The sequence below is a fragment of the Dasypus novemcinctus genome, chromosome 3, assembly GCF_030445035.2.
Source record: "Dasypus novemcinctus isolate mDasNov1 chromosome 3, mDasNov1.1.hap2, whole genome shotgun sequence".
Taxonomy (NCBI): domain Eukaryota; kingdom Metazoa; phylum Chordata; class Mammalia; order Cingulata; family Dasypodidae; genus Dasypus; species Dasypus novemcinctus.
The window spans coordinates 169,714,732-169,730,683 of record NC_080675.1 but is presented as its reverse complement, the minus strand read 5'-3'; the positions used below and the strand labels follow the sequence as shown (position 1 = coordinate 169,730,683).

General features: G+C 53.0%; 1 protein-coding gene across 2 annotated transcripts in view; it reads left to right on the top strand.

Moving 5' to 3' along the window:
• The window catches only part of NTRK3 (neurotrophic receptor tyrosine kinase 3), a 371,583-nt gene that overhangs the window by 92,438 nt on the left and 263,193 nt on the right, over positions 1-15,952 (top strand). For both annotated transcript variants that reach the window (XM_004467918.5, XM_023591542.3), the window contains exon 4: positions 15,795-15,863. In XM_004467918.5, the coding sequence (XP_004467975.2) occupies positions 15,795-15,863 (69 nt within the window). The remainder of the gene's footprint in view (positions 1-15,794; positions 15,864-15,952) is intronic.

The following is a 15,952-nucleotide window of genomic DNA, read 5'->3' as shown; positions in this document are numbered from 1 at the left end:
GTAGGGAGGAAGAGGCTGAGTGGGAGGGAGTGGGATGCTGGGAAAAGCAGGCAGGAAGCCAGGGGAGGAGGAGGGAGCTGGGACGATGCTTAGATAAGGCCCATCTGCCTTTCCATCCAGAGATTTTGAATGCAATATTAGAATGTTCCTCATTATTTTCCTTGGATGAGTTTGCTATCCTGATGATATTAATTATTCTTAAAGGTCAACAGCGCTCTTTCAAATCCCCTTCTGTTCTATCGTGTAATCAGTTAATTAATTGGAAACCATTTAGCAGCGTCTGCCGAGTGCGTTGTCTGAGTTTTCTCGTTGTGTTGCTCCTGCGGAGATGGTTCCTTCCACGCGCCTGTTTTCTTCCAAGGATTTGAAAACTGCCCTTCATGCCTCCCCCTCCCCTGGCAGACCTCCCCCTTGTGTGCACAGTGAGCTTCCAGGGATGCTATCTCATCAGCTTTTTTCTCTAATAATAACAGTCCCTAATAATAACAATTCCCATTGAGTGCCTTTGATGGACAACGTGTTGGGCGTGTCCCATATGTGTTACTTCATTTGATTCTCACCACCTGATGTGCTTAGGAGTGCCTGGGAGAGGAGACTTGGGTGGTTGCGGTTAGGGTTTTAGGTAGAATTCTTAGTCCCAGGCACTGCTGCTTCATCAGAGGAACAAGCACTGGACATGAGGCTGGACTTGCCCAGTCTTTCTTTTTTTTTTTTTTTAATTTTTTTATTTTTTATTGACTTTGTAATAATATTACATTAAAAATATATATGTGAGGTCCCATTCAACCCCATCCCCCCACCCCCCCTTTCCCCCCCCAACAACACTCGTTCCCATCATCATGACACATCCATTGGATTTGGTAATGCCCAGTCTTTCTTTATTGCACTTTGACTTTGCTTGTTGTCCCTTTAACCTGCTATACGCAGAAGGAATTCCTCACCAGTTTGAGTACAGAGCAGAAAGCATGTGGATAAGAAGCTCCCCAGGCCCTGAATATGCCCAGACACCAGCCTGATGCCATCCCACGGAAAGGCTGACCTCTGCTAGCCCCCTGAGCTATGTTTGCTCAGCTAGGATCTCCTCTGTCCTCTCCTAGGGGCGGACTCCTTGCTGCTCCCACTTGAGCTCATTAGCATGTGCATGACTTCCCCAGGCCCTTTCCTGCCAGGGGCTGGGCTGCAGCTGAAGTGGGAACAGGTAGGTTGTGTCTGGTTGACTGTTCTCCACCTCTGTCCAACCCTTATGTCGTCCATGCAGGGTTCTGCTTGGTCCAGGGGATGCAGTGGAAAATCTGATTCAATTCCCCTTCAGAGACCATGACTTCTATAATAGTTCTCCCAGACTTGGGGGGTAGAGGTGGCTTTTTAAATTTTACTCAAGAACCTGTCCTAGTGGTGGTGACAGGAAGGGTGATAATGGGCATCATTGGGAACCCAGGAGACAGGAACCCAGTACCACAGTGGATGGTAGAGAACATGGACTTTGCAGCCAGAGTGTAGGGGTTTCAATTTCTGGCTTCCCCATGCAGCAGCGGATGACCCAGGGCAAGTTACTTAAACTCCTTGCTCTGTGATTTCCCCACTGTAAAAAGCAGAGGATGATGGTGGCAGTGTTGATGATGATGGTGGTGGTGATTGTGGTGGTGATGGCAGTAGCACGTTGTCCCTTATGGGGTTGTTGTAGTCGTCTACTGTTTAACTAGTGTAGTGTTCAATGAGCTCTTATCTCTAAAACTCTTCGTAGAGTTGGCACCTTGTTTACATGTTGCTGTTATCACTGACACCTCCAATACCCTGTGAGCCCGGCATCCATGTGCTGAGTTCCTACTGTGTGTCAACACTGTGTGGGACACTGCAGCTATATTGATTCATTTTAATCCTTAGAGTTGTCCCTAACGTTGACACTATTAGTATTTCTCTGGTTGAGATGAAGCTACTGAGACCCAGAGAGGTTCAGTAACTTCCTCAGGATGATACAATTCAGGAGTGTCCAGCCCAAGCCTCCCTGGCCCCAAAGTCCATGCTCTTGACCGCTAAGCCAGGGGTTCTTGCACTTGAGCTGCATCAGCATTACCTGGGGGAAGGGGGAGGTTTGATACTCCAAAGTGCTGAGCCCCAACCCCAGTGGTGCACCAGGTCTGGGTGGGGCCCTAAGAATCTGCATTCCTAACAAGTTGCCAGTGGTGCTGATGCTGCTTGTACAGGGACCACACTTCGAGAACCAGTGGCCTCTCGGAGTCAAATGCTAAGGACAGGATGAAGTCCTCCATCACGGAGTTTGACCGGGCTCCTCCCCTGCTATGTCAGATGCCCATTCATCCCATCCTAAAAATTAATTTGTTACCTTGAACCTCACATGACCTTCATGATGGAGCTTCTGGGCCAACCTAGGGAATGAGAAGTCCCCAGTGCTGGTGGCATTGCCATGTCCCTCTGGGTTTTGCTGGAGGGAAGGAGACAGAATTCATCTAGAATTCTTTACATCTGCAGGATCCGGTCTGGGAAGGGGAAGGGGCGGGGGGCCGGATCTGCTCCAGTTCAAAGGCACCCGAAGGCCTCGGGCAGCTGTCAGCAAAGCCACTGCTGTGTTCTGCCCCGTTGCTCCAGAGAACAACGTAATCCTTTGACTCTAAGTGTCTAGGACGATCCTCAGGCTCTGGGCTATGGTGCCTGCCTCTTTTCTCATTCTCTGGCTTCATGGGGAACCCCTTCCCTGGCCCGGGAGTGTGGGTGCCCCTCAGTAGGTCCAGTCGTTTCTCCTCCATGTGGCTCTGGCCCGCCTTGTTGAGTACCCCATCTCTCCCTGCCCCCCTTGCCAAGCACCCCCTCCTTTCGCTGCTCCAGCTTTTGGTCGCACTCTTTCGCATGCTCTGTTCTGTCTCCTCTAAGGCGGCCTGGACCTCTCTCACTTCCCTCGCATGTTCTCTGGTTGCCAGTCCCTCCTCTTCCTTTGGGCCCAGCAGGCATGGAGCTCAAAAAGTCCTCCTGCATCCCGGGGTTGCCCTCCACAGCCTCCAGTGGGGAACTCCGGACCCCGCACCCAGAAAGGTCCCACCGAGCCAATGGCTTCCTTTCTGGGAGAAGGAACAGGCTCACCCTGCATGCCCACGAGGCACGCTGGCCAGCAGGGTTCTCCCCTGCTCATCACCCATTTCCAGGGTTCCCCAGGCCACCTCGTGGCACCTCCACCATGTCAAAACCCAGTTGTCAACTCCCCTGTCCTTATTAATACTGGCATTTGTTCCTGGGAGCCCTTGCAGTAATTCACTGGTGCCTAATGAGGTGACTCTTTACAGGTGGACACAGGGCCGTTTTAATTTTTCATATATATGTGTCATCATCCCAGGTTCTAGGACAGGAGGATTTGATTGGAGCTAACGTCAGCTCGTCCGGTAAGCACAATTTTGCTAGGTCAGCAACATCAACATCACCTGGGAACTGCTTAGAAATGTATATTCTCAGCCAGACCTACTGAATCGGAAACTCTGGGAGGTGCAGCCTGGCAATCTGCATTTTCACAAGCCCTGCAGGTGATTCTGAGATGCTCCAGAGTTTGAGCCCCACTCTCCAAATCCAGTCATTCACTTTGAAGGAGGGAATGGATACGATATCACCTAGTCAGATTTCTTTATCAAAATGCCCAAAATGTTCGCAGTTTTATGGTTTTTAAGAGAGCCAGAGACTTTCCTTTAGTTCAGCAAGAGGAGAGGTGCCTGATCTCTTACCAGGACAGGTAATAACAGCAATGTGCTGCCTCCGGCTTTGAGGAGCGGCTTGGGCCCTGGCTCTCTGCCGCCTCCCTGCCAGCCTTCCAGGGACTCTGGCTTTTCCTTGTGCTTTTCTCACCAGCCCGGGCTGTGGCCTGCCGTGGTGGCTGCTCTGCTTTCTCCTTCCTCGATGCCCCCTGCTTGGCCTTTACTAAGTAACCGCATGGTTGAGTTTTCCTGGGAGGACCTCCGCATCCTTGTTTTGTTCTTGTCATGACAGCTCTTAATTAAAAATAGACGGGGTGCCTGGGCCACACCCCCAAGTCACTGTTCAAGCTAGGAAGTCTTGGAGGGGAGGGCAGTGGGCTCTGTCCCCAGAGCGGGCTGTTGGTGGGAGTGCCCGGTGTCTGCCAGACAGCCCCAGAGAGAGCTCCCGCACTTTCCGGGCAATTAGCTTTTGGTTAATCTGTCTAAAAAGAAACTCCCAAGGAGTGAAATAAGCCAGAATCATCTCAATAGCACTCAGAGTCTGGTGTGACTCAGGTAGTGGGCAGAAACCCTGATGTTTGTAAGGGCTGTTCCTTGGACCCTGGGGGATGGCAGATGCCCAGGTGCAGGTGATCTCCTACCCTTCCTGGGACCCTCAGGGCTAGATCTTCCCTGGGCTGTGGGGCCTTCAGGCCTGGCCCAAGTGGCTGCAGTGTGGGCTGCGGTTGGTAAGGCATTGGCCACCGGTAGAGCCGCAAGGAGGTAACACCCTGTAGTCTCCTAAAATGGGTTTCTGCATGAATTTGTGGACCTGGAATTTTGTAGAATCATATCATGCTTCCACCGAGGGGCCATGCCTGGGCCTCTGACATCCTGCGCTGCGCGGAGCCTTACCCCCTGCCTGGGGTTGGTTTTAACGGCATGGCTGTGGTGGTGCCCGGAGCTGGGCAGAAGAGGGGAGTGACCCTGTGCACCAACAGTGAGAGCTTGTGATTATCGAGGGCTGGCTGAGGGCCAGGCCTTTCCAGCTTGTACCCGCTTTGATTCTTACCAACCCAAAGGGGCAAACCCTGTTACGACCAGGCCCGCTTGGCATGTGCAGACTGAGGCTTAGAGAGGTTATGCCGTTTCTCCAGGGCCACAGGGCCTGGATGTGGTGGCGCAGGATTGGCACCCAGATCTGCGGGACGCCAGAGCCCATGACCTTACCCACCCTGCTGCCCAAAGGACATAGGTCCCCCCTGTGGCCCCGGTTGGGCAAGAGAGGAGGATCCCTGAGATGCCCCGTTTAGGTCGCAGGAGACCTGGGTCACTGCCCAGCTTCTGCAACCACCCAACAGGGTGACCTTGACCTCTTGGACCCTCCTTTTCCTCTCCTGCCGTCAGAAGTCAGACCTGTGGGCTCAGGTCCCGGCTCCAACCCTGACTTGCCCGTGACATGGGGGCATCCCGTCTGCAGACTGGGTTTCCCGGGTCTCAAATCCCCACTGTGTAAACTGAGAGGGGTGGGCCCGGGGGTGCCACTGTCCCTTCCAGCTGTGACATTCAGAGCCTGCCCCTCGGCCCTGAGATGCATGGGTTGTGCTGGTGCTGGAGAGAGGAGTGGGGATGGCCTCCAGCTCCAGGGTGCTTGGCTCGTGGCCTCGGCCCCCTGGCCACTCTGCTAACCCAGCCACGGTCCCGCCAGGACGTGGGGGCTGCCGAAGCCTGGGGTGGGCGCGGAATCCATAGCCGGGGCCCGAGGTTGGCCTTCAGCCTTCTGAAGAGAGGAACCTGCGAGTGGTAAATGAGGCGCTGACCTGCCTTCAAAATCAAGCCAAGTGGGAATCCCTTTTAGAGGCAGGGAAGGGCCAAGCAGGCAGGATCCTCAGACTTCGTGTGTGTGTGTTTGTGAGAGAGAACATGTGAGTGTGTGTAGTGTGTGAGTGTGAGAGTGTGCATGGAGTGGGGCTGTGTGTGTGAGTATGCGTGTAGGTATTAATCCATGAGGATGAGTGCGGTGTGTGTATGAGGGTTACGGTGTGGGTGTGTAGGTGTGTATAGGCACGTGTGTATGGGTGCTGTGCTGCGGGGTGTGTGTGGTGGTGTGTGAGTGTGTGTGTGAGAGGTACCTTCAGCCCCCAGCATGTCTGGGTGTGCCTGGTGTGGCCGTCCAGCGGCTGCGTGAGTTCATGGCAGTGGAGAGGTGGAGCATCACGTGGACTGGTGGGGGGAGAGGGTGGCAGGAAGGCGAGGAAGCCACGTCCTGCTGGGTATTGGGTTGTGTCTATTCCTTGGTCTTGTCCCTGCCGAGGTCGCTGCACAGCCTCCTTTGTCCTGGTGCCACAGTTGCTGAGTAGGAAGAAGTACCTCCTTCCAGAGAACGGGTTGGGTGTCCTTTGGAAGCTGTGGTCAGTTTTCGGTCCCTTTAGATGATCGAATTTGGGGGGAATTCAGCTGGACTTGCCCCTCATTTTTGAGCACTCGCTGGGTTCCAGTGCTATCAGGGTGGCAAGCTGAAAAGAAACGGCTCTCGCCTCTGAGAAAACCGGGCTGGGGGTTGCGGCACAGGCCCGGGGGGCGCGGAGGCTGGCGGTGCGCGATGGGAGCTGTCGGGGTCCAGGCGAAGTGCAGCGGGAGAAAGGGCAGGGAAAGGGGCTCTTGGAGTGCCTGGCACTAGGCGTACTTAGGTGGAGCCACTTCACATGTGCCTGCAGGGTGGCAGCAAGCATGGGAAAGCTGGAGAAAGCATCACGCGCAGTGGCGTGGAGAGGACACGCCCTGGGAGTTCTAAGGGTGCAGCCAGATGGCGACTGTTCTGCCAGTGATGGGTGTAGGGTGGTTGTGGGGAGGAGGTGAAGGACGTGGGAGGGAGGGAGGGGGAGGGATTTTATGGCCCCAGGAGGCTGAGGCCGTCTTGTGGAAGGCTGGACTCCAAGGTGGCATCTGGGCTGGACGGGATTTGATTTGGTGGGCCAGGCGCTCTGGAAGAGTCCAGCTCTTTGTACCCAAGAGTGGTCCCCCACGCCTCTGGCCATGATCCCTCCCACCCCTTCAGCACGTGGCAGGCCAAGCCCCTCTTTCCCTCCTGCCCTGAGCTTCTCCAGCCAGTGAGAATACTGGCAGCCCCTCATGTACAGGTTGCAGTGTACATGGGGACACCTGGCATGACTTCCTTTCCATACCCCAAGAACTTGGATTCTGGGACAGATTGACATCTGGGGAAAGGAAACCTATAGCCAGACTTTTCTATCTGCTAACCAGTCCACTCTACCAAGGACCTCAGTCAGTGCCTGGCTTGTCCAGTCCTCTCTAGTGGGCTAGTGAACCCTAAAATGCGGCCACCCAGACTGAGTTGGACTGTGACTATAAAACACACAGGGATTTCAAAGACAGTACAAACACTGAAAAGAATGTGTAAAGAAAAAGAAAAAAGAGTGTGAAACATCTCGTTAAGATTTCTTATATTGATAACATTTGGCGATGATATTCTGGGTATATTGGGTAAGGGAAATTTATTATTCCTATGAATTTCCCCGTTCTCTTTTCAGTGTGATTACTGGAAAATTTTATTTTATTTTTTGTTTATTTCTCTCCCCTTCTCCCCCCACCCCCCACGCCCCAGTTGTCTGTTCTCTGTGTCCATTTACTGCGTGTTCTTCTTTGTCCGCTTCTGTTGTTGTCAGCAGCACGGGAATCTGTGTTTCTTTTGGTTGCGTCATCTTGCTGTGTCAGCTCTCCGTGTGTGCAGTGCCATTCATGGGCAGGTTGAACTTTCTTTTGCGCTAGGCGGCTCTCCTTACTGGGTGCAATCCTTGCGTGTGGGGCTTCCCTAACGCAGGGGACACCCCCGTGTGGCAGGGCACTCGTTGCGCGCATCAGCACTGCGTGTGAGCCAGCTTCACACGGGTCAAAGAGGCCCAGGGTTTGAACCATGGACCTCCCATGTGGTAGGCGGATGCCCTATCCATTGGGCCAAGTCCGCTTCTCTGGAAAATTTTAAATTGCACGTGCAGCTCTTGTTATATTTCTTTTGGGCAGTGCTGGTCTGGACCAGGGCTCAGCAAACTTTTTCTGTAAAGGGCCATGTAGCAAATAACTTAGTCTGGTGGACCATTCAGTCTCTCACTCAGCTACTCCTCTCTGCCACTGTGACATGAAAGGGCTCTATATTCATTTTCTATTGCTGCCATAACAAGTAACCAGAAACTTCATGGCTGAAAGCAAGACAGATTTACTGTCCTCCACTTCTGCAGGTTACACGTCCAACAAAGGTCTCCCTGGGCTAACGGCAAGTGTCGGCAGGGCTGCGTTCCTCCTGGAGGCTTCTTGCCTTTTCCAGCTTCTGAAGGTGGCTGTGGGCCCTTCCTCCATCTTCAAAGCCAGTCACATCACGTCTCTCTCTGCCTTTCTTCCATAGCCACAGCTCTCTCTGACTCTTCTGTGCCCATCTTCCACAGTTAGGGAGCCATATGTTGCCCTTGGGGCCACAAGATTACCTAGGATAATGTCCCCATCTTGGGGTCCAAACCTTTACTCACATCTGCAAAGCTCCCTTTGCCATGGAAGGTAATGAATTCATGGATTCTGGGGTTTAGGATGTGGACTTCCTTGGAGGACCATCATCCTGCTTGTCACAAGGCCATCTGGAGACCACACGTACATGAACGGGTGTGGCTGAGTTCCAATAAACTGTATTGACAGAAACTGAGTGCTGGTCACAGGCGGTAGCTTGCTGCCTGCTGAGCCAGATGATGGTTTCTCTGAGAATATTATGCAGCTGTAGATGTTCCACGGAGAAGGTTCTGTGGTCCAGTAAGTTTGAGGGACTCAGTTGGCCCAATCCTTTTCTTTCTTTCTTTTTTTTTTTAAAGAGCAAATTCTCCTTTTTTTTTTTAAAGATTTATTTTTATTTATTTAATTCCCCTCCCCTCCCCCGGTTGTCTGTTTTCTGTGTCTTTTTGCTGCGTCTTGTTTCTTTGTCCGCTTCTGTTGTCGTCAGCGGCACGGGAAGTGTGGGCGGCGCCATTTCTCGGCAGGCTGCTCCCTCCTTCACGCTGGGCGGCTCTCCTTATGGGCGCACTCCTTGCGCGTGGGGCTCCCCTACGCGGGGGACACCCCTGTGTGGCACGGCACTCCTTGCGCGCATCAGCACTGCGCATGGGCCAGCTCCACACGGGTCAAGGAGGCCCGGGGTTTGAACCGCGGACCTCCCATGTGGTAGACGGACGGCCTAACCACTGGGCCAAAGTCCGTTTCCCCGATCCTTTTCTTAGTACAGTTACGAGAAATTCTGTAGTCCAGAAATCTGGGTATTTAAGGCAGTTTGATTTTTTCCCCCTTATATTATTTATTAATGTATGGCAGACCTGGTATTCCAGGGACACCCTCTGGAAAAGCTTGGTTTAGCCCGGCACAGGGTCTTGTAGAAAAGCATCCTCCAGTCTCCTGATCTAAGGTCAAGACACCAACCCCGTCGCTTGAGATTTGATTAGAGAAAAGCATTTTGGCTTCATTAAAGTTCATTAAATGAGCCATCCAGTATAATTTAGCTGAATAAAAATGGCTCAAATGGCTTTAACCCCCACCCCACTTTCCAGCAATCTAATTGAGGGAAAAGCAAATATATCAATGATATAGAAAAATGTTTCTTCCAGAGGAACGTTGGGCAGCTGCACCTGCTTGCTTGTCACAAGCACTGGAGTTTAAGGGGTTGGCCAATGGGGGCTCCTCGGTGGCTGGCAGCAGGCCTTGGTGACAAGATCACGGGACGCTTCCTTCCTTCCCACCTGGTTCAACCCGAGCAGGTTGACCGTGCCCACCTCAACTGTTCCTCTTGGTGAGCTGCAGCCTTCTCTGATGTGGAACAGACTGCAGGGGACTCAAAGTGTCCAGACCAAAGCGTGCCACCACTCCCTGGTGCTTGGAGACAAGCATGGTAGGCTGGCAGCACCATCCTTCTCTTGGGGTTTGATCCTTCCCAGAAAACTCTGTGTGGGCTTTGGCGCTGCATCAGGGAACTCTCCTTTCTGGACCTTTCCTCCAGATTCTTTAGCAATTTCAAAAGAATCCTGGCTCTGTGTGGTGGGGAAAGGGGCCTGGCTTGCTCCAAGAGGACTACACAGCTATTTTTTTATGAGGCCGGGCAGATGGTTGAGGAGGGGCTGGATTTTAAGGAAGGGGCCCTTGCACCTTTCAGAGTGAAAACGCTGCCTTTGTAGATGAAAGAAGTCAGGAATGCCACGCATGACGATTGCAGCAAGCAAACCACGGCCCCTGAGCCCACCGGACCTTCATTGTCTTACTGACCAGCCATGCTGGATGCACCGAGCCCACCAGGTGCTCATAGCCATGCCTCTTGCCAGCAGCAGAATGGATCGTCCTGGAAACTCAGCGACTTTGGGATGCAAGCTGAGCCACCCCTGGTTCTCTGCCTTCCCTTTCACCAGTCCTCTGCAGGAGGGGGCTGGTGTGGCGGGCAGTGTGTGGGCGAGCTGGCCAAGTGGACAGACACCAGATGGGCTCTTAGGGGCTGAGTGGGAGGCTGGTTACTCAGCATGGCCATGAGTAGACAGAGCAAGGGAGTACCCGAAAAGCCTGCTGGAGAGGCTGTCACCTTGGCTGTCAGGATCTCCAGACAATGAGAGATGGGTGAAGGAGAGGCAGAGATGGAGTGGGCAGGGAGGAGCAGTGGGAGGAGCAGAGTGAACGAAGCAGCTCTGATATGGCTGTGGACAGGTGGGGATGCCCAGGGCTGCACCATGGGTGGGTGTGGCAGTTTGGTGGAAGGGCACAGGGCTGGCAGGACACCTGCGGCCACCAGCCCCTTCCGTACTCAAGTCCTAAGATGGACCTGCCCACTGGGACTGCCTGTGCCAAGAGACATGGCGATGCTTTCTAAGGGCAGCCCTGCCTTTCAGCCAGGGCAGCCATGGAGCCCCCATCTTCAGGATAACTTTGTGGATGCCCCTTTATAGCCCTCATCGTTGGAAGGACGTGGCCTGTGTTTGGTGCAAGGGAAGAACTCATCTGGTGGGTTCCTCTTGGCCACAGAGTCCCATCTTTTTTATTTTATTTTATTTATTTTATTCATACTTATTAATAAAGCGTAAATCCATCCAAAGTTTACTATCAGTGATATTCGGTATAATCACTTAATTGTGCATTCATCACATCAATCATTTTTAGAGCACTTTCATTATTCTAATAATAATAATAATAAACGAAAAACAAAAAAATTCATCACTTCTCAATCTCTCTACACTTCTGCTATAATAGCTGCAATGCAATAGCTGCTATTCTGCTCCCATCTCTCTAGTACATTTGTATTTCTATTTTGTGAAACCAGTCTTATGTATGCAATATCACCCTTATTCATATTTGACATGAGGTTTCTCTGTGTTACACAGTCCCATAGTACATTTTTTGTAATATACATGACCTTAGACTTTTCCTTTCAACCACTGTCATACCCCTATAATAGCTCTGCTAGTCACAAACACTACGGTGTGCTTTCACCATTTCTATTCATTTCCAAAGATTTACGAACAACCTTTTTTACTAATTCTGCACAGATAACCCTCCCCTTTCCGTTCTCGACGTCGTTCTATTTTCTGGTGACCTATATTCTATTAACCCCATGAGTTTACACCCTAGACATAGAGCCCATCTTGCGTGAGCCTCGTGCAGGGCATTGGGGGCTCCGGTCTAGGGGTGCCATCCTCCCCACCGGGGCTCCCTTCCTGCTTACCCTGCTGAGGTTTCTCTGTCCGAGGGGAGGTGGCCTGGACCGTGGGAGGTCCAAGAGGGGCTCTGCTCTCCACGGCGAATGCATGAGGCACCATCTCAGCGCTACCGCCCCTCAGGGCCCAGGATTCGGCCAGGCGTGCATCTGGCTCCTTGTCCCCAGGGCACCCAGTGTCTGCCTCGCCATCATCCTTCACCTCTAGACCCCAGAGTCTGGGCTGGAAGAGAGCCAGATGTGCAGGACAAAATTAATGGCGTTGTCTAGTAGTCTCAGATGAGGGGTAGAGGGGGCAATGTCACGGAGCCCGGTTTTGGAGAAGAGTTTGTTGCATCGTCTTGTAAAATCTTACTGACCAAACGAAGTCCATTGGTCAGGTGGCTTGGAAACTGGCCACTGACCCAAGAAAAAGTCAGAGGCGTCGATAATGGATCTGCTAGGGAGGACGCTGCCATGGGACTCAGAGGCAGGATGATTCTTAATTAAACTCTTGCCTGATGAGCCGGGCAACCAGCTCATCAATAACTGATGACAGGTGAATGCAGGTGAGGTGCCAACTAGAAGGAAGAGCGGGGGCAGTGAGCTCTGAGTGGGTGGCAAGCCATGGTGAAGCCCGGTGCCCCAGCCTTCCCGTTTGCCTGGTCCCGTGAGCATTTGTAAACGCCGGCGAAGACAGCCTGGCCAGGGCGTGCCCTGCTTGTCTTGGGTGTGTATACATTGGCCTTGTGCTTGCCCGGGACGGAGGCTTCTACTATGTGTCTCTGGCAGGGCTGCTGTGTACAGCTGTGCCAGTTGTGTCCACGGCACTCTTCCCTGGACTTGTGCAATCTATGGCCCCGTCTCTGGGCCCACGCATTGAGTTGTAAGTGTGAGTACTGGGAGTGCGCACAGCTGCGCCCCGTCACGAATGTCCCTGGGCGTGTCGTTCGTTGCCTGCGTCTTTTAGTTAAGGCCCCTCAGAGCTAACTTTGGAAAGAACCTTCCGGAGCCCCGTTTCCTCGTTGGTAACGTAGAGATAAGAGTGACACCTGCATGGTGTGGTTGCTGTGAGAGTTAAGTGAGGCAGAATATGCGAAAGCACTGGGCACAGTCCCTGGCCCTTAGTAAGCCTCCGTGAAGGGCAGACGTCAACTGTGGTGGTGCGGGCAGGCGGGGAGTGGCTGGGATTTGGGGGGAGTGAGGGCCACCCTGACACTCCAGTAAGAGGAAGAGGGGTCAGTACCCCGCCAGGAGCTGGGGAGGAGCAGCAGGAGGTCTGTGGCCGGCCAAGGTGCGTGGTGCACCTGGGCAGAGGGCTGGAGGAGTCTGGGGGACCGTTCTCTTTCAGGTGGGCTGGATGAGGGGCACACGGGGGGCAGGAGATGATGGGGTACCAGCTTGGGGGAGTGGACCTCGCCACCTCTCATCCAGGGGTCCTGGGCCCCTTCCCTCCTCCAACGTGTAAGGAGATAATGCTATTTCTTGTTTTTTTATTTGCCTGGAGAGCCTGTTATTTTCTTTCTCTCCGAATCCAATTTTCTCTTGACATTTCTGCTTAATGTAGCAGAACATGACCTTTGAGAAAGGACATTGCTGGCAGCCTGCTCTGTGCCACAGGCTCCCCAAGAGCCCCTGCCAGGCTCCCTGCCTGCTCCCGCTTGGGGATGGGCAGGTACCCATCTCACCTGGCGTTCTCCACTTCTCTGGCCTCCTCCGCCGGTGCTGGCTCCCCATGGGGTTCCGCCGGTTTGTTTTGGAACCACTGGTTCCAAACACTGTTCAGGGGAACCCTGGAGCGGCACAGGGAGCTGAAGGCGGGTGTTGGAAGTCTTCCCAGAGCTCAGCAGGGGTTCCCTCACGTGTTGGGAAGTTTGGGGCTTGTCTAGCTCTTGCCACCCTTGTTGCCGCTGTCCATAGAACAAACCGACAAGGCAACAAAACACTGCCACCTGCACTGCTCACGTGCTTGTTAAAGCCTCATGAAGGCCATTGCCGGCGGAGACTCATTCAGGGGTCCCAAGCCCTGTTGCCTTCGGCCCGAGTGCCTGGTTCAGGCTTTGTGTAGGGTCCTGGCTTGAGGGGTCTGGCCCCCTGCCCCAGCCTTCCCGCAGGAGCCGCCCCCTGCCGCAAGCCTTGCCCTGGCACCGTGCCGTTCTTCTCTTGCCGCCCTCTCCTTCTGAGAGTGGGGGTCTGGGACATGGTAGGAGTCACACGTGCAGCTGGTTGGTGAGCATGCTGGATGGGTTGAGGCTTATGGGCTTTTGGGAGCTTGTGTTGTCACACACAGCCCTGCAGCTGCCCAGAGAGGAGATGGGGTGAGAGTGTGGGAGCCTGGAGGGCTAGTCCAGAGATGACTGTGTGGACTTAAGGACCCTGAGAGGAGAGAGGGCAGATTAGGTCACCTCCCTGCTTAGAACCACCTTCCCATCGCTCTTTAAAATGAAATCCAAACCTCAGGAGAGAGCAGAGCAGCTCTGCTGGGTTCAGTCAACTTGGGAGCCTCCTTCCCTTCTCCACCAGGGCCTGGACTCAGAGCGGGGGTGCGTCCCCGAGGTCACATGCTGTCGCAGGATCTAGCCAGTTCAGGTCAATCTATTACCAAGCCAAGGTGGCAAAGAGAGGGCTACATCAAACGAGAAGGGGAGGCCCTACCCTTTATGTGGCTCTTGTCGTTGACTTTCTGTTTCAGTTACAAACTGTGGACGCTCCTGTGTCATCTTCCGTGAGAGCCGAGCTGTGTGTCCCACGGCCTATTGGAGTTCTCTCTTTGTATATCCTAACAGACATCTCAAACTTGACATTTGCAAAGGGGAGCGAGGGCTCTTGGTCCTGCCCTCCCAAGGCGATGCTTTCCTTGGCTTCACTATCTTGGTAAATGAGATCTCCACTCAGCTGGTTGCTCGAGTCTCTTCCCTCCTCCCCCAGACACAGTCTAGTAGGAAGTTCTGGCGCCTCTGCCTCCAACACCTCTCTCTGGAATCTATCTGCTTAATTATCTCTGCTCCCTTCCCTGCCCCAGGCTCTCGCAGCAGCCTCCTGATTGGTTCCCCTGTTGGTCTCCTGTTTTTAAGAATGGCGGCTCATGTCACTTCCCTGCCTAAAACCACCCAATGCCTTCCCACCGCTCTTTGAAATAAAATCCAAACTCCTGGCCATGGCCAGCAAGGTGGGTGTGGCATGCCGCCCTTTGGCCCTATTATCCATCAACTCTGCCCCTAGTTCTTCATCACTAACCTCCTTGCTGGCCCCTTCACCCGCCTCAGACCCTTGAACTTGGTACTTCTGCTGCCTGGACCCCACGTCCCCTGGGGCCACCTGACCCGTTTGGCTCTTCCTGTCTCAGCTCGGATGGTCCCTTCTCAGAAGGTGCTGCCTGAGCATCCCATTGAAAATCACTTCTCCCCCTCCCCACACCAATTACGTGTATCACTTTATGTACACCCTTCCTTCTACCTAACACAAACTGCAGCTCTCTTCTTTATTCATCGGCAACTTGAGTAGAAGTTCCAGAGAGACCTTTCCTGGATGGTCCACCCCTGCATTCCTCAGTGTCGCCTACACTTGGCTCTCACCAAATATTTGTCAGAGAAGTCACCTAAATACAGGTGCACATGCAAGCATATGTGTGTGAACATAAACAAGAGTCTGTGTTTGCACTTGATGCATCCGTGCTTAATAGACACAAATATGCACGTGCTTGGGGAGGTGGAGACCGAGGCTGCCCGTTCCCATCCGTAGGCGAGCACAGTTCCTGGGGTGCCACTTTGTTTCAAGCAGGGTGGCACAGCTGCCTTGGAGGGCCCTTACCACTTCAAACGTTGTTTGTTGAGCCTGGCAAAGTAATAACCGTGGGCGCGTTCCTTCTTTTATTCAGAAGACTAATGGCTGCTCCTTTCCCCTGTAAGCTCTAATGAGAACGATTAAATGGCTATTAGGAGGAGAGCAGAAGTGTGATCTTTGATGGGCATGTTTGCCGTGGGAGGGACCGGTGAGAAGAAGCTGTAGGTGACCTGTGGCATTGTTTTGAACTGTGTGAACGTTAAGAAGGCATGTTCGCCCCTCCATCCTGTGAGTTCTCCATCCTTTTCCAGAAGGGGGTTTCAAAAGGGCTTCTTGAATTTCTGTTGTGTGTATGAGTGGGATGTGGGAGAGGTATGGAAGAAAGACTAGCAGCATTTTATTGTTTCTTCAATTTGTAAAACCTTGTCCATTAAAAGGCCTCAGAGCCCTCTCCAAACCTGCTCTCTATCTTTACCAGCAAATGTATCTTTATCAGAATAGAGCAAAGAAGAACAGTCAGGGCAGATTCTGTTGGAATGACCACGCTTACTATGGAGAGCATTGTTTTTGTGAGATCTGTTCTTTAATTCCTCCCCTGTGATGTGTTAATCTTGCAGAAACCTTTCCAGTAACCGGCTCACCACGCTGTCCTGGCAGCTCTTCCAGACACTGAGTCTTCGGGAACTGTAAGTTCAGTTTTGAAAAGGGTCCAAGTTGTGGAGTGGTGGGTGGGGAGGAGTGTCAAGAAATGGAGCCATGGGGTCAGATGACACAG